This window comes from Myotis nattereri (assembly GCF_964212035.1).
Source record: "Myotis nattereri genome assembly, chromosome: 9".
Classification (NCBI taxonomy): domain Eukaryota; kingdom Metazoa; phylum Chordata; class Mammalia; order Chiroptera; family Vespertilionidae; genus Myotis; species Myotis nattereri.
This window is the reverse complement of record NC_138084.1, coordinates 38,394,641-38,416,017: the sequence shown is the minus strand read 5'-3', so window position 1 is coordinate 38,416,017 and position 21,377 is coordinate 38,394,641. Positions and strand designations below refer to the sequence as shown.

The 21,377-nt window shown below is 54.8% G+C and overlaps 2 protein-coding genes across 3 annotated transcripts in view; one reads left to right on the top strand and one right to left on the bottom strand.

The window, feature by feature from the left end:
- PPFIBP2 (PPFIA binding protein 2) overlaps positions 1-10,406 on the top strand; it is a gene marked incomplete at its 5' end in the record, with an annotated part of 95,789 nt that extends 85,383 nt beyond the window's left edge. For both annotated transcript variants that reach the window (XM_081099126.1, XM_081099125.1), the window contains 10 exons: positions 74-202; positions 1,914-2,064; positions 2,352-2,463; positions 2,699-2,787; positions 3,099-3,221; positions 4,321-4,446; positions 5,145-5,333; positions 6,219-6,389; positions 8,775-8,840; positions 9,942-10,406. In XM_081099126.1, coding sequence (XP_080955252.1) covers positions 74-202; positions 1,914-2,064; positions 2,352-2,463; positions 2,699-2,787; positions 3,099-3,221; positions 4,321-4,446; positions 5,145-5,333; positions 6,219-6,389; positions 8,775-8,840; positions 9,942-10,013 — 1,228 coding nt within the window. In that variant the 3' untranslated portion in view covers positions 10,014-10,406. The remainder of the gene's footprint in view (positions 1-73; positions 203-1,913; positions 2,065-2,351; positions 2,464-2,698; positions 2,788-3,098; positions 3,222-4,320; positions 4,447-5,144; positions 5,334-6,218; positions 6,390-8,774; positions 8,841-9,941) is intronic.
- Positions 10,407-13,483: 3,077 nt separating this feature from the next.
- Positions 13,484-19,848, bottom strand: CYB5R2 (cytochrome b5 reductase 2). Its single transcript, XM_081099121.1, has 8 exons — positions 19,708-19,848; positions 19,403-19,475; positions 18,241-18,347; positions 17,658-17,787; positions 16,984-17,067; positions 16,200-16,285; positions 14,744-14,843; positions 13,484-13,910 (listed from the first exon to the last, which is right to left on the bottom strand). Exons 1-8 carry the CDS (start codon positions 19,786-19,788, stop codon positions 13,738-13,740), a joined length of 834 nt encoding a protein of 277 aa, XP_080955247.1. The 5' UTR covers positions 19,789-19,848; the 3' UTR covers positions 13,484-13,737.
- Between the last annotated feature and the right edge of the window lie 1,529 nt (positions 19,849-21,377).

Below are 21,377 nucleotides of genomic sequence, written 5' to 3'. Positions count from 1 at the left end.
GCATAGGAGCGGGTGCACCAACGCCACGCTTCCAGGCTGTCCCTGACAGTCTCCATGGATGCTCTCCACACAGAATCCGAAGAACTCAGTCAGGAAATTTCAACACCGATGTACCGGGGATGGCGGAGTTTCGGCGAGGTGGGCTCCGGGCGACTGCAGGGCCAAGGCTCTCTAGGACAAGAGACCCCAAGGGTCAGAAAAGGTAAGGCTCCCTCTAGTCCATCTACAAAGAACTGTGTGAAATCCTGGCCAGGGTGGAGCGGGGCCGGGGCCGGACGTCCCAGGGAATCCAGGGGTGGAAGGCAGAGCTTCCCAGCCTTTCCCCGATGGACGCGAGTGGACCTCACTCATGCTCATAGGCACATGGAGGAAGAAGCAAGAGTGTTTTTTGTTTGGTGTAGTGTTTTTATTGTGTGTGTTTTTGTTTTTGTTTTTGTTTTTGTCATTCTGGCCCTCAACCAGGCATTAAAAAAAAAAATGTTTTTTTAACCAGCATGTTAGGGGTACTTTCTTGGAAGGAATCTTTTGAAATATCTAGCCTTCTATATATTCCATAAATCACCATTTATTTTTAAAAATGAATATAAAGTTGCTTTGTCAATTTCTTTCCTCTCACCTCCTCCCAAAGAAGACTCTATGGAGATTTTAAGTGTGCCATTAATATTCACACTTTACATGAAAAATTGATGTCGCTAAGAATTGACGGCTTTGTAATACCCAGGCATCCTGTCTAGAAACACGATCTGGCTCTTCATTTATTCATGTCTTTTTATGCTGCTCAGTTGGATGTTACAATTACCCCCTCCCCCCGTCCCCGCAGGCGGTGACTCAGGACCCACACATTCTTTGAAAAGGCAGCTCCTAGACATTTTATCATTTTGGTTGCTATGAGTGGGATTTTTAAATTATTTTAACAAAACATGTTAGTGTCTGTACACTGATGGTATATAGAAAATTGTGGATTGATGCATGTCACAAATATTACATGTGTGTGTATTTTATAACTAGCCACCTTACTGATTCTCTAAGGTTTTCAAGGTGGACAGTCTTCTGAAAGGAGTGGCTTTCTTTTATTTTTACCTTTCTAATGGCTATACTTCTTATCTGTATCTCATCTCTTCCTATACTGCCTACAGGTCTCAGTTATTAGTGCTGATATTAGCACTGATAAAAAGTATTACTTTTTAAAAATATATGTATATATATTTTTATTGATTTCAGAGATGAAGGGAGAAAGAGAGAGAGAGAGAGAGAGAGAGAGAGAGAGAGAGAGAGGGGAACATCAATGATGAGAGAGAATCAGTTATTGGCTGCCTCCTGTACATCCCACACTGGGGATCGAGCCTGCAACTCTGGAGTTGAACTGTGACCTCCTGGTTCATAGGTCAACACTCAGCCACTAAACCAAGCTGGCTGGCTTGCTTTTTATTGGCTTCCATGTGAATGCCCCTAGTATTTCATTAGGTATTAGTTGTTGTTGATTGGAGTGTTTTTGTTTGTTTGTTTTTTAATGTTAGAGAACTGACCCTTTTTCTAGTTTTCTGAGTGTTTTCCTAAAAGTGGTGTTGAACCCTGTGGAAAACCTGCTTCAGTGTGGCTCTTCATCCTAATGGGGCAGGACTCTGGGCTCGAGGCACATGTGCACATGTGCCTGAACCATGGCACACATAAACACGCCTCACAAGGATCGTGTAACAGCCCCATGCTCTCAGCAGCTATAGACTTTAATTCATACCAGCTGCCACCGGAAACTAGAGACCATCTCAGATGAGTGTGTGGAGTTTTTTTCAACTAGATCCCATGGTGGGGAGTGTTTGTTAAAACATAGTCCCCCTCTTTGTGAGGCTCAGTTACATACAGATGGAGCCTCAGGCCCCCCCGCTCACAGGCAATGCTTTCTTCCTGCTCCCCAGTGACCCCAATGCCCCCTTCGCCCAGTGGCCTACGGAGCGCGTGTGCTTGTGGCTGGAGGACTTCGGCCTGGCTCAGTACGTGATCTTTGCCAGACAGTGGGTGACTTCTGGCCACACTTTACTGACCGCTACCCCTCAGGACATGGAAAAGGTAAGAGCTGAGCCTCTGGGCAAGGAGATTCCCATCTTTCCCCAAACCGGTGCATGGGAGGTGAGGTTCCCTAATCGTCCTGCACCCCCACTCTTCCACTCCCCACTCCACACACATCAGAGTGGACAGAGCAGGCCCAGACTCTCTCTGTTGCTGCAAATGGATCCCTTGTCGCTGTGCAGGATTCTGCTGCCACCCAGGTGGAATATCTCCACCCAGACACAGCGTCCTCTGAAGGTTTAGCTGCCCGCTGAAAATTCACATCTGTCTTCATCTTTCAATTTCAGGAGCTAGGAATTAAGCACCCTCTTCACAGGAAGAAGCTGGTTTTAGCAGTAAAAGCCATCAACACCAAGCAGGAGGAGAAGTCTGCACTCCTAGACCACATCTGGGTGACACGTAAGGACAGGTTTATGTGCATTATGTTTTTGGCAGCTCCTCTGGGAAGACGGTTTCCCTAGGAATGTGTGCCTCAAAGATGGCTGTCTTTTTTAGGAAGGCAGATGGATTACTAAACCTTATGGGGAGTCCAGCCAGAACTCCAAAACGAGCATCTGCTGCCCCCTCTCCTGTGGCACCCACATTCTCCCATCCTCTCGAATTCTACCTCATCTGTTTCCTCCTGTGTCTGCAGGTTGGCTTGATGATATTGGCTTACCCCAGTACAAAGACCAGTTTCATGAATCCAGAGTTGATGGACGCATGCTGCAGTACCTGACTGTGGTGAGGGTTTTCCCTTTCAATATTTCACTCGTCCCTGTGAGCTCTCAGCTCAGGTGTCTCTGGGGTGGCTATTTTAAACTTGATTCCATCACCTCCCTCACATCCTTAAGGTCTGAAAATCATGTTGTTTGTCACATAAGAGGTGCCAAGTCACCAAGTCCAAACCATTGTGCCAAGAAAAGCTGTTGGTGTATCCATATGCACCTGCCAAGATGTGGTTGGCTTGTCTGTGTCTGGTCTGAGAAGGAACCTCGGGGGTCTTTTGTCACTTTGGAAACTCTGGTTCACCAACCAAAACTTTCCTCTTCCAGAATGATCTACTCTTCTTAAAAGTCACCAGCCAACTACATCATCTCAGCATCAAATGTGCCATTCACGTGCTGCACGTCAACAAGTTCAACCCCCACTGCCTGCACCGGCGGCCGGCTGATGAGGTGAGGGCGGGACGGTACCTGTCTGGGTAGCTCAGAGCCAGGACAGCTGTAAGATTGGGTATAAGAAAGCAAGAGTAACATCATCATGAACTGGCTGGGGGTTCTTTCCTTTGCTAGTGCTCTGTGGTGCCCCAGATACTCCATGGTCCATGCTTCGTGCCCCACAGGAGCCACCAGACCGTCAAGTTCCCACCTTCCCTTGGGGAGACACACGCTGTGGGCCAGAGGGCGGGAGCGGCGAGTCTTTCACAGCCCTCATAATAATGAAAGGCGATAAGGAAATGTGAAAGGAGAGAGAGGGACGAGGCAAAACAGAAAGATGGGTGTCAAAGGAGGCAGAGGAGAGGAGACGAGGAGCCCGTAGGAACCAGACATTTTGGACTAGATCCCCCTATTAGTAGATATGAAATTATCTGACCTCCAGTCCCAAGTGCACCGGGGATCCATAAGCAGGTTTTTTCTAGAGAAGAAATTGTGTAGTTAAACACAGCAACCCAAATTCTGGAGAAGTCCCTGATAATGTTCCATGAACCTCAGAGTTCCTGGTGGGCCCTGAAGCTAACGGGGTGTGACTACACCCCGTCCTCCATGTTAAGCTCTAAGATTAACTCAGCTTCCTGAGGGACTAACGACGCCTACCCCTACCCTCCAGGGAGGACGCTAGAGACAAGACACCTAGGCACAAGTATCTTTATGTGTGCTCTCCTAAAACATTTGGCCACACCAGGGAGATGTTTTTGTCTATAAAACACTTAGCTCATAATTGACAGTCCTCTTTAAAGTTATGTTGAATCACTGAATGAATGACTTTATGCCTTTGGAGACTATTGTTTCCAAAGTTAACCAGAGAATTAGGGAATAACAGGATTCTGGAATCAGATATCTCAGTGTAGAATATCCTGCAAGATACCATGAGAGCTCCATTTCTCGGAAACTGGAAACGCTCTCGGGCAGCTGGTCTTGCCGCCTGAGTCACTGGGGTGTGGGACTTGTCTGCTGGCGAGGCAGCTGGGGTGGGCTCATTCCCAGGGGCTGCTTCACAGAGCGCCATGGTGGGGTCTGTTAGACCTAATCTCGTCGTTCTTCTTCTCCCTCACAGGGTAACCTTTCTCCTTCAGAAGTTGTGCAGTGGTCCAACCACAGGGTGATGGAGTGGCTGCGGTCCGTGGACCTGGCGGAGTATGCACCCAACCTTCGTGGGAGCGGCGTCCATGGAGGTCTCATTGTGAGTGGCTCTTTGGACTAGCCCACCTGCCTCAGTGAACACTGGGCTACTCAGAAATTGCTTTCTTAAGGGCTGGACATAAGTCCTAGTAAAAATATTTGATATTTCACCTGAAATCCTTATATAAGTTGAAGTCTCAAAGTGTTTTGATAATTTGTGGTTGAGAATTAATATACCTCATAGAAGCAAGACAGCCCCTGGAAGGACTTCCCTAGCCACAGGCCAGAGGGTTCCAAGGAAAGGGGCTGTATGAGAATCAGCCCTCAGCTCTACCTCCTCCTATAGGAACATGGGGGCCAAGGAAGGGATTGAGAGGCCACCAAAATGTAGCTTCCTGCTTGCCGTGATACAGTCCTTCTCATCACTCAGATCTGTCAAGTGGCAAAGCCAGCAGGGAAATGAGGAAGGGGTGGCTTGGATGTCAACCAGAGTGGAGTCTGGGAGATGTCCTTATCTAAGAGGTCACAGTTCTCTGCTCGTCTGTGAAAAGGAGATGATCAGTCAGCAGTTGTGCTAGTGTCTGCTCAAAGCCAGGCTCTGGGCCAGGTAGAGAGGGGCGTGGGACACAGGTCAAGTGCGAACTTCAGCTCTTCCCTGGAGGCGCACCCAGGCCCGCAGTGGGTGGAGAAAGCGCCTTTCTTAGTCATCACCTGGAGCCCCTTCGTCACCACTGGGTGGCTTGTCTGGTTTCTTTTTAGATCCTGGAGCCACGCTTCACTGGGGACACCCTGGCTATGCTTCTCAATATCCCCCCACAAAAGACGCTCCTCAGACGCCACCTAACTACCAAATTCAATGCTCTGATTGGTCCTGAGGCTGAACAGGAAAAGCGGGAGAAAATGACCTCACCAGCTTACACACCACTGACCACCACAGCCAAAGTCCGGGTGAGTGGCGGACACTTTCTGCGGCGGTCCAGCGGCCCTCCTCCTGCCCTCATGCTGTACAGCAGTGACCCAGCACCCGGGGCCAACCCAGTGCGTGCACCTGGACAAGGAGCTCTCCCAGCTCTGCTGTGGTCTCACTGTTAGTGTGTTAGTTCCCGGCCACCGTTGAGTCCAAGGCACAAAGTGCAAGTTGCTTTACACGGACGTCTCGTGCAGGAAGCAGTTATTCTTGGGAGGCTAGGAGCTTGTCCTCTACCTTGACTCACTTTCCCGGGCCTGGGTTCCTTGCAGTCAAACCCAGTTTTGTGCCACAGGAGTGTTCCCCTTGGCAGCTGGCACATAGTTATCCAGAAGTCCCGAGGTTGTCCCAGTCCCGGCACCACTCACCGGGGCTCTCAGAATAAAACCACTCCCATCTGACCTGCCTGAGCCACATGGTCCTCAGACCAGGTCCTTCCCAGACCTCCTTCCCCAAGGGAGCAAGACAGGAAGTGTGTCCGGGGGAGCATCAGAAACGCTGCTGGGCGCAGCTGGAGAGGGGAAGGAGGGCCACCCAGGCCGCTCCCCTGTGTGGCACCAGCAGCTGTGGTGAGACAGGGCCTCTAGGCATCCCTGTCCCCGGGCCATGCCAGCATCCCTGCTGGGACGGCAGGCATGCGTCTCAGGAGCCGAGTCTTGGGGGAGCAGCACTCCATGTAAGATCACTTACCTGTTGGTCTTTCCCCAGCATGGATATTGCTTACAGGAGCTCTGTTTGGTTAAGAGTTTTTCCAGAAGCAGTGTGCCTTGCATCTTCCTCAGGGGCCTGCCGTGTAAGGTATTGTCAGTCACACCTGCACACCAGCTTGATGATCTTCTCATAATCTTGCATTTGCTGTGTTTTAGCCAAGGAAACTGGGATTCTCACATTTTGGAAACATAAGGAAAAAGAAGTTCGACGAATCGACGGACTACATCTGCCCGATGGAGCCCAGTGACAGTGTCGGTGACAGGGTCTACAGCAGCTACCGGGGCCTCGGCCCACTCGATGGCCCCGAAGTGGATGGGCTGGACCAGGTGGGACAGACTAGCTGATGCCCCTGTCACCTGTCCTCTCTGTGCACCCTGAGAACTCACAGTAACACCGTGTGTGTCAGCACATAACCGCCTCTCACCCCCGTGCGTGTGCATGGCTCGCAGAGAACACTCAGCCATCGTGTTCCCCTGGGCCTGTCTCTCAAACCCCGAGGGTGGCCAGGGCATGGAGTCACACCTTTGCTGAGGGGCCAGACTTGGGGAACGGTTGCCAAAGGTGCTCTCACTCAGGGGGAAAGACACTAAAAGATGCCTGTACATTTTTGGTACTTCTCAGTGTCCCATCTTCAGCACCCATGGAAATATACAAGCTTGGACACAGGTCCCGAGACCTTGGACCATCGCCAGGGGCTCACTCTCAGGCCCGTCCACTGTGCTTCAGTTGAGGGGCAATCTCAAGTGCCTTAGGCCTGTGCCACCGTCTCGGCTGTGATCCAAGGGACAGCAGCAGGGGTTTCTGCTGCCATGACAGTGTCACTGTGCTGTGCCTTACTACAGAGGTTGTCACGTCCTCCTGGTAATAAAACGATATTTATGTGGAAAGCAAACCGTACAGCACGTCTTTAGTCTTGGTGGTGAAGAGAGCCGAGCACATCTGGAGATGAGTCCTGCCCCCTGCACAGCGTGAGAGCCAGCGGCACCCAGCCGGGAGACGGGTCCCCGCTGCGCACACTGTGGATCTGCCAAGTGTCATGGACGAGGGGGAGGAGCAAGGAAGGACCCCCACCCCACCCCACCTTCACAGGAGGCCTGTGGCCCTGTAGCCTCAGGCCATCCTTCAGAGGAGGCCTGTGGCCCTGTAGCTTCAGTCTCCACCCCCCTCATGTCTCACACACGTCCTGACTGTAGGTCACATCTCACGTGCAGACCCCACAGTTGGTTTCTGTTTCAGCGTGGGCCACCCAGTGAAGGTGGTGGTGGGGAGACAAGAAGGCGGCCTTGCTGGAAGGACTTTCTGCTCTTTCATGTCCTTTGCCAGCTTCTCTGTTATGGGCCCGGCTGGGCCCCTAGCCACTGTGGGCGTTGGTCCGCCTGTGTTGGCAGGGCTGCAAAGACCTGCTTCCTGATTTAGAGGCTGACTAACTGATAATGGGTCTTCCAGACTGGCTTTGTCTGGCCAAGGACTGCCTGAGAGATACGCCTGGGCTCCTGCCCAGGAGATTCTAGCTTGCCCCGGGCAGTTTTTGGCTCTGCTGGGTCCCCTGGGGCCTCATCTGCAGAAGCCTAACAGCCTCATTGTGACCGTCTGGTGTCCCGGGGCCTCATGACCCCATTGAGGACACTGATTCTGTCCCAGATGGAGCCAGTGCTCAGATTTGCTTCTTAAACTACTTGTAACCTCAGGCCATGCCTCTGTCTGGTCTCCCCTCACTTCCGGCCAATGAGAGATGGACAAGCTCACCAGCTGGCATGGCTGGTGTTTGATGCCAGTGCCTGAGACTTTGTGTGGCAGGTGCTTCTCAAGGTTGGTCCCTGGGTATCACAGTTGTAGAACCATACTCAGGGCAGGCTCTGACCCTTATGTCTTTCTTTTTCTTTTTTATTTCAGAGAGGAAGGGAGAGGGAGAGATAGAAATGATGAGAGAGAATCATTGATCAGCTGTCTCCTGCACACCCGCTACTGGGGATCAAGCCGACAACCTGGGCATGTGCCCTGACCGGGAATTGAACCATGACCTCTTGGTTCATGGGTTGATGCTCAACCACTGAGCCACACCAGCTGGGCTACCCCTTAATTCTTTTCACATCTCAGGGAGGGTATCCCTGCATGTGTCTGTTTTCAAACTGCATGGAATTACATCACTAATTCTCTGTGTGGGCTCAAGCAAGGCCTGTATCCCTTTGTGGGCCCCCATTTTCCCACCTGTGAAATGAGGGGTCACACGTGATGCCCTCAGAGGGTGCTTCCAAATTTACAGGGTCAAATAGGTTTCAGGGAGGAGGAGTGGGCCAGCATTACCAGAGGAGGAGGAAGGATGCTCCCTTGTGCCTGTACCGGGCATCGGTGTCTGGGGTCCTATGGGTGTCAGTGTATTCAGCATCCTAAAGGCCTTCCTCTCCGCTCTGGAAATAGAGCCTTGAGCATATAGGAAAGGGCTGTTGCTGGCAGGCCCTGTCTGTGCCCTGCTTGGGTTACCCTTGGAACCATTGCCGGATAGGGACCCAGGAGAGCACGTGCATGGCAGTGTGGGGCGCTGGAGGCTCGCTGCTTCCCCAGGGACAGAGGTGGCATGTGCTCTCAGGGCCTGGCCCACTCCTGTGTGCATCCCGAGGGAGCATGCCCGAGCTGGAGACGTGGTGCATGCCATTCCTGTGAGTCACGAGGGGAGTCCACGTGTGCTGACCGGCCCGCTGCCCATTTTACAGATGGCACCTTCGGAAGGCACAGTGACGCAGATAGGGCTCCTCTCCCAAGACATTCACCGCCTCACGGTAGGACCCTGACTCTGTCCACAGGAGGACAGGTGCTGGGAGGCCCTGTGAGATTGGGGAGGCGGTGCACAAGACCTGGGACAGCCCTGTCCCGCCCCAGAGCCTGTGTCAGCAGCAGCTCTGAGGCGGGGTGCGGGGGGGGTGCAGAGAGAACAGAGGAGGGTGCTGGCTGCCGGGGCCAGAGCCTGAGCCAGCCCTTAGGCAGCAGGGAGGGCACGTGCCTTCTCCCCGGGCCTGCTGCCGGGCCCTGGGCCCTGGGGAGGGCATGGACCTCGAGCAAAAACCAGCTAAAGCATCCAGGCCTCTCTTCCCAGCCTCAGAGCTGGTGAGGAAACCGAGATGGTCACCTGCCCAGTCAGCCCAATGCCCAGCCTCACCTCTGGCCTGGTGGACACTATTCTACCCTCTTTGCCCATGAGACCCACATATTTCCCGTCATGCCTCTGACATCCTGAATATCAAGTCACGTGAGCATGTACTGGCGTGCCCAGCAGGCAGCCTGGTCTCGGGGAGAGGAGTACCCTGGGAGCGAGGCTAGCCTGGTTCATGCCCCTGCTGGGATGTCGGGCAAGTCATTCTCTCTCCGAGCCCTGGTTCCGTTTCTGTGAAGCAGGGCTAAAGTTAGCTCCTTGCAAGATGCACAGGCAAATTAGAAGAGGCAGGAAAAGGCTAGCCCAGTTCACGTTTTGGGGGCCCCATATATTTTAGGTCCTGTTGGTTCCCATAGAGTCAGGTTAAGAAGGCTGTATTCAAGGGCATGATCGGGGAGGAGGGCATCTTCCCGAATCCAAGTAGGATCATTTTTATTCAATTCTTTTTTTCTTGGCTCACACACCTAAATAACTCCACCCAGCTCTGCCCTTCTCACCTCTAATAGGTTTCTGGTGGCCTTGAAAATAGCAACTTTACCTCTAAGGTATGAGCAATTTACCATCTTGATCATGCTGTCTGATCTGACCCAACAGCAGGGTCCCTGGGACACCATGAACTTAACAGTGTCAGGAGGGACCACCCCCAGGGCTCCCTGCTTCCCACATAGCTGCAGTAGGGTGGCCTTGACCCAAACCCCGTCCAACCGCACCTTCGGCTGTGACCTTTCAGACCATGCTGAGCCAGGACCAGATGCTGAACGACTCTCACCCGGCCGCTCCCAACTCGGAGGACTGGAGATGACTTCGTGGCGGAGAGCTGGAGAGGCGCGTGTGGACCCCAGGCTCTGCTGCGGGGGGGGGGGGGGGGGGGGGGGGGGCTGGCACACAGCCAGCAGAGCCAGGCTGAGGCAGGCAGGGCACCTCGGAGGGACATGGGTGCTGGCGGCAGGGCACTGGGGCTGGGACAGATGTCCAGAGGTGGCCCCCGCGCCCCACATTTTCAACAGTGCCGTGCCCTTCGCCACAGCTTTTATACCTTTTGTACTTTTATACGTGGCTGCGACCACTTTTGTGTGGAGGCAGTGAGATGTGGGTGCAGACGCAGCTGCTCCTGGTGACAGCGGGAGGCTCTTCTACCAAAGGGGCGGGGCCGAGCGTGCATAAAGGCTCTGCTGGGAAAGTGCTGAGACCACCCTCCGAGTGTGCTGTGGTGACTGAGCCCGGCTGGGGATAACAGGGCCCCTCCCTGGGCTGCTGCCAGACAGAGGCACGTGTTGCCACTCACAGGAATCTGGTCCCATGAGGGATCCAGGTGAGAAGAGGAAAGGAGCAGCAAGACTCCCTCCCAGCCCTGGCTGCCCTCATCTACCCTCGACTGCAAAGCAAGCCTGTCTCAGGTTGTGGGTGAAGCTGGGCAAGCAGAGCACGCACGCACCCTCTCCCTCGCCCCTTGCCCCCCCCCCCCCCCAGCCTCCAGCCTTTCCCTCACCAGCCTCCAATGCAACTGTCTGATCAAACAGCGCCCCCCAGTGGAAGAACCTTGGGAATCTCAAATCCTTTCCAAAGCAACTCCATCTGCCAGAGAAGCCCATGAACCTCAGGGGGCTCCCACTTCAGGAGAAAGCCCGTGCCCCTGCCCCACAGTCCCCTCCCAGCCAGGCTCCGCCCTTGGTGACCGGCCCCTAACCCCCCTGTGATGGCTCCAGCTCAGGCCCCACCTCTCATCTGATCTCCACAGCTGGTCTACTTGGCCCCCTTTAGACTTCCTCTATCCCTTCCCCAGTGACCTTCCCACAGCACTAAGGACTCCTCAGTTCCAGAATTACCACAGATGGGAGCTCAAAAGCCTCCGTCAGCACCCCAGCCCTGTGGAATCTCCAGCCTTCAGGACCCCGTGCCCACGCCTGTGCTACTGTCTCACTCTCCCCTCACTGTGGGATGTATTTTTCTCCCAGTCCCCGTCGTCACAAGGCCAAATCCTGCCTGCTGAGACCCGGAAGACACGCCTCCTGCAGGAAGCCTTCACAGGTGTTTCTCCCTTACTATACCTGCCCTCAACACAAACTACCGTGCACCTGCTGTGGGTGGGCTCCGTGCCCATTGTAAGGCCAGATCCTGGTCCTCACAGGGCACAGGAGATCCATGCTGCTAATCCCCCTCCCCCACCCCACCCCCACACACACCTTCGTGTGTGCAGGCTAAGTGCCTTTCGTCCTGCACCGAGGAAGGTTAAAGGCACAGGCATGACCGCCAAGGTCCTGCCTAAGGGCGCAGACGGTCCCGAGAGGGCACACAGGTCAGTCTCAAACAGGAGGGTGCTGACGCTGCAGGGGCTCCAGGAGCAGTTCCTACAGCCCCAACAGCAAGTTACCATTTTAAATGGGGGACCGGACTGGGGGCCCGGACCAAAAAGGCTCCAAGGAAGAGGTGTTCACTGAGTTCTGAAAGATGAAGCTGGTTCCCCAACCGTGCCAAGGGGACAGGCACGCCAGGCAGACAGACCTGAGCATCTCAGCACATCCTGGGCAGTCGTGTGAAGACAGGTTTCTCAGCCCTGCACCGCTGCGTTTGGGGCTGGGTACTGTCACGGGGTCTGTCCTGTGTGCTCTAGGATGTTTAGCCGCGCCCTTGGCTTCCCTCTGGGTGCCAATAGCAACTCTTCTCCCGCTGTGACAGCCAAAACTGTCTCCCAAGCTGGCCAAATGGTCCCTGGGGGGGGGGGGGGGGCATAGATCCCCTCCAGCTGAGAACCGCTGAGCCAGAGAAGGGGGTCAGAGTGGGGGGCCCAGGGAAAGAGAAATCTGGTGAGTCGGCTAGAGCCAGATCAGGAAAGGCCTTGTAAGCCAGGCCCTGGAATTTATCCTGGAGACCCAGGTGGCCAGGTGGGGATGAGTAAGAGGTTAAAGCAGGAGACAAGCAAGGTAACATTTGTGCTTAAGAAAAATATCCCAGCGTAGGATCTACTCATCATGCAGTGCTTGGCAGAGTACCTCTCTCTGAGGAGGGGATTCACTGAGGACACGCTGACCACGCAGAGGAATGGGGCTGGCTGCCTCCCAGCAGCCCACCTCACCAGCCCGCCCGGAGGTACCCTGTGTGGGGCCACCCTGTGGGCGCTGCAAAGCTGTTCCCTAGAGCGGTGTCCCTCTCTCTCCTGTAGCCCTCCCCCCTCCCCATCACTTACCCACATATGTGTTGAATAAGAAGTCCAGCAACACCAAGGTTTGGCAATGCTGCTACTATTCCAGTGTTTGTGAGAAGGGAAGGGAGGAGTGACTTGAAGCCCAGCTCTGCCACCTACTGGCTGAATGACCTGGGGAAAGTAACGTTCTCTGAGGCTCAGTTTCCTTTTCATCTATAACTTGAAGAACAAAATCCCCACGGACTCTGTGCCTTGTTATGAGAATTATACAAAATCAAGTTCCACCCCCTCACAGGCAACAGAGCAGGAGCTTGTCCTCCTGGCCATGAGCATCAGATGGCAAGAGTGGGCCCGCGTAGCCTTTGGGGTTAGTGATACGAACGATTTAAGAAATAGCTTCTGGAACCTCTTTTTGTTTGCAAGTTCGGAAGCTTCTGTCTGTGACCACCCGTACCCACCGCACCAGAACAGGGCCTGGCATTCAGAGGACACGAGCGAAAATGCACCCCTTACCTCCATGTGTTGTGCAAAGTGCAGGGAGTCTAGGATTCCTGGAGCCTTCCTACCCTGCAGGCCCACCTACTGCCCTGGCACATGTGTTCTTAACACCATTTCTCCTTCAAGGGTCTCCCGCAGGAGAAGGGAGAATGCTCATGGAGGGTGCCTGAGCCCTGTCGTAAGGCTGACCTTAAAAACAAAACACTGTGGCCCTAGCCAGTTTGCCTCAGTGAATAGAGCATCAATCTGTGGACCGAAGGGTCCCAGGTTCGATTCCAGTCAACAGCATGTACCTTGGTTGCATGCTCCTCCCCTGGTCAGGGCGCGTGCAGGAGGCAACCAATCAGTGTATTTCTCTCACATTAATATGTCTCTCTCTTTCCCTCTCTCTTCCACTCTCCCTAAAAATCAATGAAAAAATATCCTCGAGTAAGGATTATAAAAAAACAAACGTGTGTGGGGGTGGGGATGGTGGGGATCAAAACAGATTCCTGGGAGTTGACATGACCACACTTGGATTCTTCCGAAATTCTGCCCTCCCATGGACACCCAGTCAATGCACGTGGAGGGCAGGCCAGGGCCTTCTAAGTGGCCAGCGGGTCCCCCACAGAGCCACACTCCATGGGCCATCTGCTTTGTACTGAAGTTTATTTCCCTGAGCCAAGGGGAAAGGTCCCAGGATGCAGTCCCTCCGAGCCTCCCCAGGCAAGGAGGCTCCAGAGGCCACTTTGTCTCCAGCCCCTTATTCTCTTCATAGGCCCACCCCAAAGAGGGGGGCTCCAGTGAGCCCGAGGGTGTCCTGAGGCACTTCTGAACATGGTGACGCTCAACTCACTGTGAGTCAGATGGAAGGGACCAGGGGCGTTTGCTAAGAGCAAGGGAAGCGTTAGTAGGTGAAGATCATGTCCTTGGTATAGCCCAGTTTCTCCAGGTTCGGGTGAGCGGCTGTCTGGATCAGGGGTGGTGGGCCGCACACCAGGATGAACGTGGACTTGCCGGGAGCAGGGAGGTGCTCCTGGATCATGTCGGCGGTGACGAAGCCCGAGCTGTACGTCCAGCCTGAGGGTAAGCAGAGGAGAGCTGGGGAGGCTCTAGGGAGAGGCCTTGGCCCCAGGCCTCTTGCCGTCCCTCCCTAGAGCCAGGGAGAGGGAAGCCAGGCTGCTCCCCAAGACTCAGAAGTTTGTACTACTATTCTCTGCAGAAAGTAGAGGACATGGGGCCCCCAGGGAGGCCTCGGTTTACTCCAGATCCCAGGCTCTGAGGCCTCTGGCTGGAGTCTGCCTGCCGTGAGCACTGCCGAGGATGGAGAAGGGGACAGCGAGGGGGGATGTGCCAAGCTGTGGCGGAACCGAAGCTGGAGCTTTGTAGCTGCAGTGTTGTGGGGCTTGTGGACTGGCTCAGTTGGGTGGCTCCCTCTGCTGGGCAGTGAGCTATATGATAAGGCAGACACAGGCTGCAGCGTGGGGGAGGCAGCCTACAGGGAGTGGTGGCCTAGTGGGCTGCGGGGTGTACAGCGGTGGCTGGGTGCTGTCTGGGGCTCAGCAGGTGAGGACTTCTGTGCGGTGAGTAGTGAGGGATGAAGGGGTCAGTGGCCGTACTAGAGGCAGTGTATCTGATGCCTCCGTGGGATGTGTGTGGAATGCAAGGTGAGGTAGGTGTTCAGGGTGGCCCAGTGCCTCAGTGTCCTTCCTGATATTCAGTGCAATGTGTGAAGTTCTGCTGAGATATCAGACACCTTCCCTTGACTGCCTTTGCAAGCAGGTCGTCCCAAATCCTCCCTCCCTTCTTCAAATTCCTGAATTTTCCATGGGAGGTAGAGCCCAAATCCTCAACCCCCAAGCTTGGCCCTGAGGTGGGTCAATGGCCCACAGTGGGGAGAATGGGGTTCGCACCAAAAGGAGGCCTGTCCAGGGTGTACCACAGGCTGAACTGCTCCGAGTGAGTTGTGGCAACTTCTTCGAGCTCACTTCTCATCAGGATGTCGTCCTCTGTCTAGAAAGGAAGCAGCCTGAGCATGGCCCCTCCAGGGACTTCCTGCTTATCCCTCTGATGGAGCCCATGGGTTAGCATGTTCCTGTCCCGGCTGCCGCAACTCTAGCTGGAGTGCTCCCCACAGACCCTGCTCCTGCACAACAAACCCTCTCTTGTGAGGGCAGGAGTTGGGTGGTTGGGTGACTGCCTCCAGCTGCAAGGCCGTGGCTCCACAGCAGTGGGGTGGCTTCCCTCAGAGGCCCCAGCCCCACCTCCCACAACCACACTGAGCACCAGGCTCAGCAAACCCAGCTGAAATGAGCTTAGTGTGGGCCCAGGATCTTCTGCAGGGAATGGAAGGGGCTAAGACAGCAATATATAATCTAGTAATTAATATAATAATATAATAATATATAATAATAATAGCATAATATGCTAATTAGACTGGACAGCCAAACGATCTTCTGGACAAAGCCAGGGGGCCGAGGGCAGCTGTCGTGGTTGGAAGGGCCGAGTCCCTTTCGCAAATTCCGTGCATCGGGCCTCTAGTATAATATAATTAATATAATAAATATAATATAATATAATATAATATAATATAATATAATATAATATAATATAACAACACTGGAGAGCTAAAGGAGAGCAAAACAAAGGCTAGAGCCTCATGTGTGAAAAAGCGAGCCCAAGCCTAAAGAAACTTGTCACAGGCTCAGAGATGCTGCACAGAGACCTGGAATCCTAAAACTCGTTATCATTCTGGTCCTCATAATTCCACCTCTGAGATTCTGTTTAAGAAAATAATCCAAAAGTGACCAAGGGGAGGTACAATTATTCATCACCACTATTTATAACGGAAAACAATCTGAATGTAGAAGATTTAGTAAATGATGATGCAACTTGATATAGACCATAATGAAAATATTTACAAAGAGCTTTCATGAGAAGAAGATGTCTGTATGGTAATGTTGACTAAAAAAACAAAACTCTATGTATGGAACTGTAAATACATATATAGTATGTAGAGAAAAAAAGGCAAAAATAAGTCAAATATTTATACGTTTCTGTATATTCCAAAATTTGCATGGAGCACTGCTATGATTTTATACTCAGATAAATGTAGAACTAAGTACTAAGAAAGGAAGGAAAGCATAGTGCTTAGGTTGGTTGGGGAGACAAGAGTTTTAAAAGAGCAACAAATGGGAAAACAGGCCAGGATTCAGCTTCTCCACCGCCAGCAGCCCACTGGCCCGCCCACAGCCGCAGGCACCAAGAGGCCTGGGCTCAGTGCGGGGCGGGGAGAACGCAGAGCCCTGTCCAGCAAACATTCCATCCATCCTACCCCTGCGAGCCCAGGGCAAACTCAGCAAAACCGACCTGGTTGGCAAAGATGAGGGATATCCTGGTCTTGTCACGGGGGTTCTTGGTGATGTGGCGAATGAGCTGCAGCATGGGCGTGATCCCTGGAACACAGTTTGCGGGCAGGCCAGCTCGCCCTCGCGGCGCCCACAGTCCCTGGTCGGTGGCAGCTGGACCCCGGGTCTACTTTTCTCACTTTGGTCCCCAAAGCTCACAGTGACGAACTGCCCTTCATTTCGGTTTTCCCCTTCTCATTTCCGTATGGAAGGTGGAAGGAGCGTTGGCTTTGGTTGGGGAACTGGGTTCCATGCCCAGCTCTCTTGCTATCTGACCAGGGTGATTCAAGCACCTGTCTGAGCCATTCAGGGTCCTCGTTTGTGAAACAGAATTCACGATGAGCAAATGGAATCGTTTTAAAAGTGCCTATGATGGTGCCTGGCGAGTCTCCTTACATGTTTGTTCCTTTCTTTCAGAAATTCATTTCAAAGATGGGGGTGAGGCTTGAACTGGAGCTAGGAGTCCTTGGGGGACCATGTATGGGCCTGCCCGGCCTGGTCCTCAGCCTCTTCCCTGTTCCCAGCCTGACTGTAGAGGCTCCCCTGGGGCTCCTGGGCCTCCCCCGCTGTGCTGGTGACGGGGAGCAGGGTGCACAGGGTCAGGGCCAGGGCCTATCACTGACCTGCATTCCCGTCTGAAACAGCCAGGGAAGGAATCACTCACATCTCCCTTCTAGGATCCAAGGACTCCAAGATCAGAAACGGCTCAGGGCTCACCTAGGATGAAGCCCTCAGAAGCCTCTTACCTGTGCCCCCAGCGATCATTCCCAGGTGACTGGCCCGTTTTTCTTCAGGCTTACTCGTTTTGTATGCTTTGACGGAAAACCTCCCTGCAAACACAGAGGATACTGCTCACTTCTGGAGTCCTTGCCTGAGAGTCTGCAAAACAGCACTGCCTTTCCTTGGGACTTCCCGGGGGCACGTCCACCTGAGAAAGTGGCTGCATCCTTTTAAGCCAGAGAGGAAGCCAGGGCGACCTCCGTGGCCAGCCCGGTGCACCCGTGCACAGAGTGGGAATAGAGTCCTGGCCTCTATGGGGAATCCCTGGATCTTTTCTTCTGAGGAAGGAGGGAGGTTCCGCTGGATAGTGGGATAGGGAGCCTCACACAGCACTCCCACCCACAGCAGCACCCAAGTGAGTGATGAATATGTGAATAAATGAATGAGTGAGGACTCCATCCATCAGTTTTTAATAGTAATAGGTTACTTTTTATGCATCAGGTGCTGTGCTGGAGATACAGTGATGAGGAAACACCCAACCACTCCCCTGGTTGGATGGCACCTACAGTCTTGTGAAATGGTAGTGAATGAATGTGCGACAAATCCATGTGACTCAAATCTGAAGAGTTTTCAAGAACAATGCAACTACTACAGGAATCTTCTTCCTCCCCATGGGAGGCCCAGGGTGAACCCCCAGTACCTGGCCCATGATAGAACAGGCGCCCAGTTGGCCCTCGAAAAAGAATGGTGTCCCCAATTTTCATGTTGTCCAAGTATTGAGACATCTTCCCTCCCTCTGGATAATTCGGGTGCACATTTTTGAAGTAGATCTGAAAAAGAAGGCAGCATGGCTGTCACAGCCTCAGACCCGAGGCCACCACCGCACACAACTTATGCATTTGCTGTTGGGAGCCATGCAGAACATGCCCTGCACTCACGATTGCTCTAAGCAACCCGGAGATTTCACCAGGTCAACGGCTTCACTGTTAAATGACACTGTCCACCCTAACAGGCTTGTGAGGGTGAGGCACCTGGGCATGGTGGGCATCGTTTACCTTTATTTTTTTAAAATATGTTTTATTGATTTTTTACAGAGAGGAAGGGAGAGAGAGAGTAAGAAACATCGATGAGAGAGAAACATCGATCAGCTGCCTCCTGCACATCTCCCACTGGGGATATGCCCGCAACCAAGGTACATGCCCTTGACCAGAATCGAACCCGGGACCCTTCAGTCCGCAGGCCGACGCTCTATCCACTGAGCCAAACCGGTTTCGGCCGTTTACCTTTATAATGAAGTCCACAAAGCCTTGGTCATCATCACTGGACACAGGTGTGTATGCCCTGATCACCAGGACACCATCAATGTTGGCCAAGAGATGGACATAGTTACCTACAAAAAGGCATCAAACGGCAAGTCGGCGTGGCCAGCCTAAATAGGACTCAGAGCTCCCCTAAAGGACTGAGCCTCAGGGAGGTGGGTGCATAGTGGGGCAGGGTGCTCGGGAGGAGGACCAAGCAGGGAAGGAGCCCCCATGCAGATGTGTGAAGGCTAGGCCTGTCCGTGTCACTCCGTGTGCCACCCCGGGCAAGCCACTTCATCTCTCTGAGCAGCTCTGTGAATGGGGACCATACCCCTGCCCTCCTCCACCAGAGTGTAGTTGTCAGCTTCACTCACAGGAAACCTGTTGCTAGTGTGGGCGCACGGTGTCAAATGAGCAGGAGGAGCTCATTGTTGGAGGCCGAGTATTAAACATTACAGAAAGGGGTGTGCCCCTTTTAAAGCAAGACACATCGCCATCACAAAGTCATTTCTTCCTAAACTGGAGGCATCACTGGGGTCAGTGAATGAGTCACAGCCCCCTCAGCTGTAACGTGTTGCCCGGCACAGAGAACGCCTGGGCTCACAGGCATGCGAAGCCCCAGGATTTGGACACCCGCGGACCAGAAGTGCTAGAAAGAGCACTGCGTCTTCCTGGGCAATGGCTCTGCTGAAGGGTAGCAGTGAAGGTTTGAACCATGTAATCCCGCCCCTCCAGGGTGGAACTGAAGGGACCAGCTGCGGCCAGAGACCTACGGATCAGATCGTAACTCCACCCCAGGCCACAGGATGGGCTGGGCCGTTCCGATTTCTGCTGGATCTAACAGGGAGGCTTCAGCAACTAGCGGTGAAGGCAGAAGTGGCAATAGAGATGCTCAGAGACAGAAGCCAGAGGCAGCTCTGTGCCAGGGTGTCTGAGGGAGTAGAAACTATACACAGGAAAGGGAGTGGATATGTAGACAGAGGTAGAGACCTGGAGAGAGACAGAGGAGGGGGACCAGGAGGAGGAGGAGGAGGAGGAGGAGGAGGGAAAGGAGGGAAGGGGTGCTGGAGGGGCCAGTCCTTCCAGTACCTTCAGGAACATAAACCAAAATCTGTGAGGAGGCCTGAAACCAAACACCACTCACCGATAGGAAGCCCCAAAACATGCTCTGTTGAGGGCAGGGCAAAGCGGAACCTCCTGGTGTTGTGGGTGATTTGCTGATAAAACAGAAAACAAAGGCAGGCTCTGTCAGCTCCCTAGAAGCCGTGCTGGGGAGCCCAGATGCCTGGGAAAGGAGCCCCAGTTGGCGCCTTCCCAGGTGCACACACACACAGTGGCAGTGGGGAGGCCTTGTAAGTCTGCCCGAAGACCCCGCCTTCCCAGTTCAGCACCTTCCCCACCCCTCTGCGCCCCTCTCGTTTACCTGCTGACCGTGGGCTGACCCATTACCTCTTTCTCAATCAGGGGCAGCGGATACTTGGTCTCAGGGTTCTGTAAGGTGACCGCAAGCTGTTTCCTCCTTGAGTTCATGTTCTTCAGGGCCAACAGAAGCACCGTGAGCCCAATGACGGCGACAGCAAGGAGCAGGGACGGGTCCTAGCCAGACACAATGCGAGCAGGGCACCTCAGGTCCTGCCTGCCCTTGGCAGGACCGTTCTCAGGCACACAGGAGCCTTCTCCACACCCGAGGCATAAACGCTGGGGTGTGCCTGAAAGAAACTGGGCAGAGGGAAGGGCACTACAAGAGAAAGCAGGCCGAGTCTAGGGGGCACCCAGTGGGGACGGGGTCAGCAGCAGGTCAGACACGGTGGCATGTTTCAGGCTGCCTGAACCACGCCAAGCAGATGGCCTGCGAGCGCTAATGTTGCCAGGCCCTCCCTGCCCATCTTCCTCCATCCTCGCTACAGCCAAGGGTGCCATCCCTGGGAGTCCCCTCCTGGAGGTGGCGTGGTTGCTGGCATTGCTTCTAACATACAATTTGGACTGAAGGCCACAGCCCCCAAGGACAGAACTGGAGAGGGAGCCTGGGTGTGGCGTCCTCCGGAGGTGATCTTGGCTGACAGGTAGGCAGGGGAGGGCTCGCCTCCCTCGCTGCATCCAGTTTAGGCTGGGAGCTGGGGTGCTGGGAGATCTTAGCTTTTCGGGTCACCCCAACACCTCCAAGGCGGGAGGAGGAGACTGAGCACTCCCCCGTCCAAGCCCGCCAACCTCCGCCCTGCCTCCAACTCCACCCGCCCCGGCCCGCCCCCGCCCGCCCGGTCCGCCGGGCCCGCCTGCTCCTGTGCAGACCCGGCGATCCCGACCCGACTCCGGAGAGGTCCGCCGGCCCACTTCTCACGCCGGCGCCCCGATGCCCCGCCCCGCACGCTCCGCGCCCTCGCCGGCTCCGCTGGGTCCAGCGCGGCGCGCCCCTCCACCCGCTTCCCCTCCGTCCCGCCCGCGGCCGACGTCCGCCGCCCGACCTCTCCCCGTCCCCCCGTAAGACCCCGGCGACGCCGTCGGGCTTTCCCGGGCCCCCGCCCGCCTCCGGTCCGCGGCCTCTCCCGCCGGCCCGGCCGCCCTGCCCCGGGAGCCCACCCGGAATGAGTCGCCGAACATGATGAAGTGGGGCTGGTGCGCGGTCCCCACCCCGCGGGCCCGCTGACTGGGGGCCGCCGACCTGCAGCTCCGCTGGACCGACGGCCGAGCCTCGCGGGCAGGTAGGGACGCCGGCGGGAGGGGCGGGGCGGGCGGGCCGGCAACGCGTGCCCTGACCGGCGGCGGCTCGCGGCGGGCGCCCTCCCAGGTGACCCCCCACCCCTGCCCCGGCCCGAGGCGCGGCGTTGGAAGGTTCTTTCTCGCGTGACTCGGGCTCCGCACCTGCCGTGCGCCGGGGCCAGGCGGCCTCCAGGGGCTTCCTCGTTCCTAGTGAAACATCCCTGACGCGTGACGCGGCGCCCTCTCCAGCCTGGTCCTCCCCCTGCACGCTCTGAGCTGCCCTGATGGGAGCTCCCTGGCCTCTGCTCGTTTAATTGGGGCGAGGCTGGGGGGAGGGTGGGCGTCTGAGTGGGAGGGAAGGGATGCTGGTAACGGAGCTGGGAATTTAGGGCAATTCTAAGAGCATCTATCTAGCAGTCATC

Bases quoted from the DNA above. Each gene is read 5' to 3' on its own strand.
- CYB5R2 (XM_081099121.1), bottom strand. From the start codon at position 19,788: ATGAACTCAAGGAGGAAACAGCTTGCGGTCACCTTACAGAACCCTGAG. The intron at 17,788-18,240 runs GTAAACGGCCGA...CTTCTTTTTCAG, and splicing joins TTGTGGACTTCATTATAAAG to ATCTACTTCAAAAATGTGCA. The intron at 16,286-16,983 runs GTAAGAGGCTTC...ACTGTGTTCCAG, and splicing joins AATGATCGCTGGGGGCACAG to GGATCACGCCCATGCTGCAG.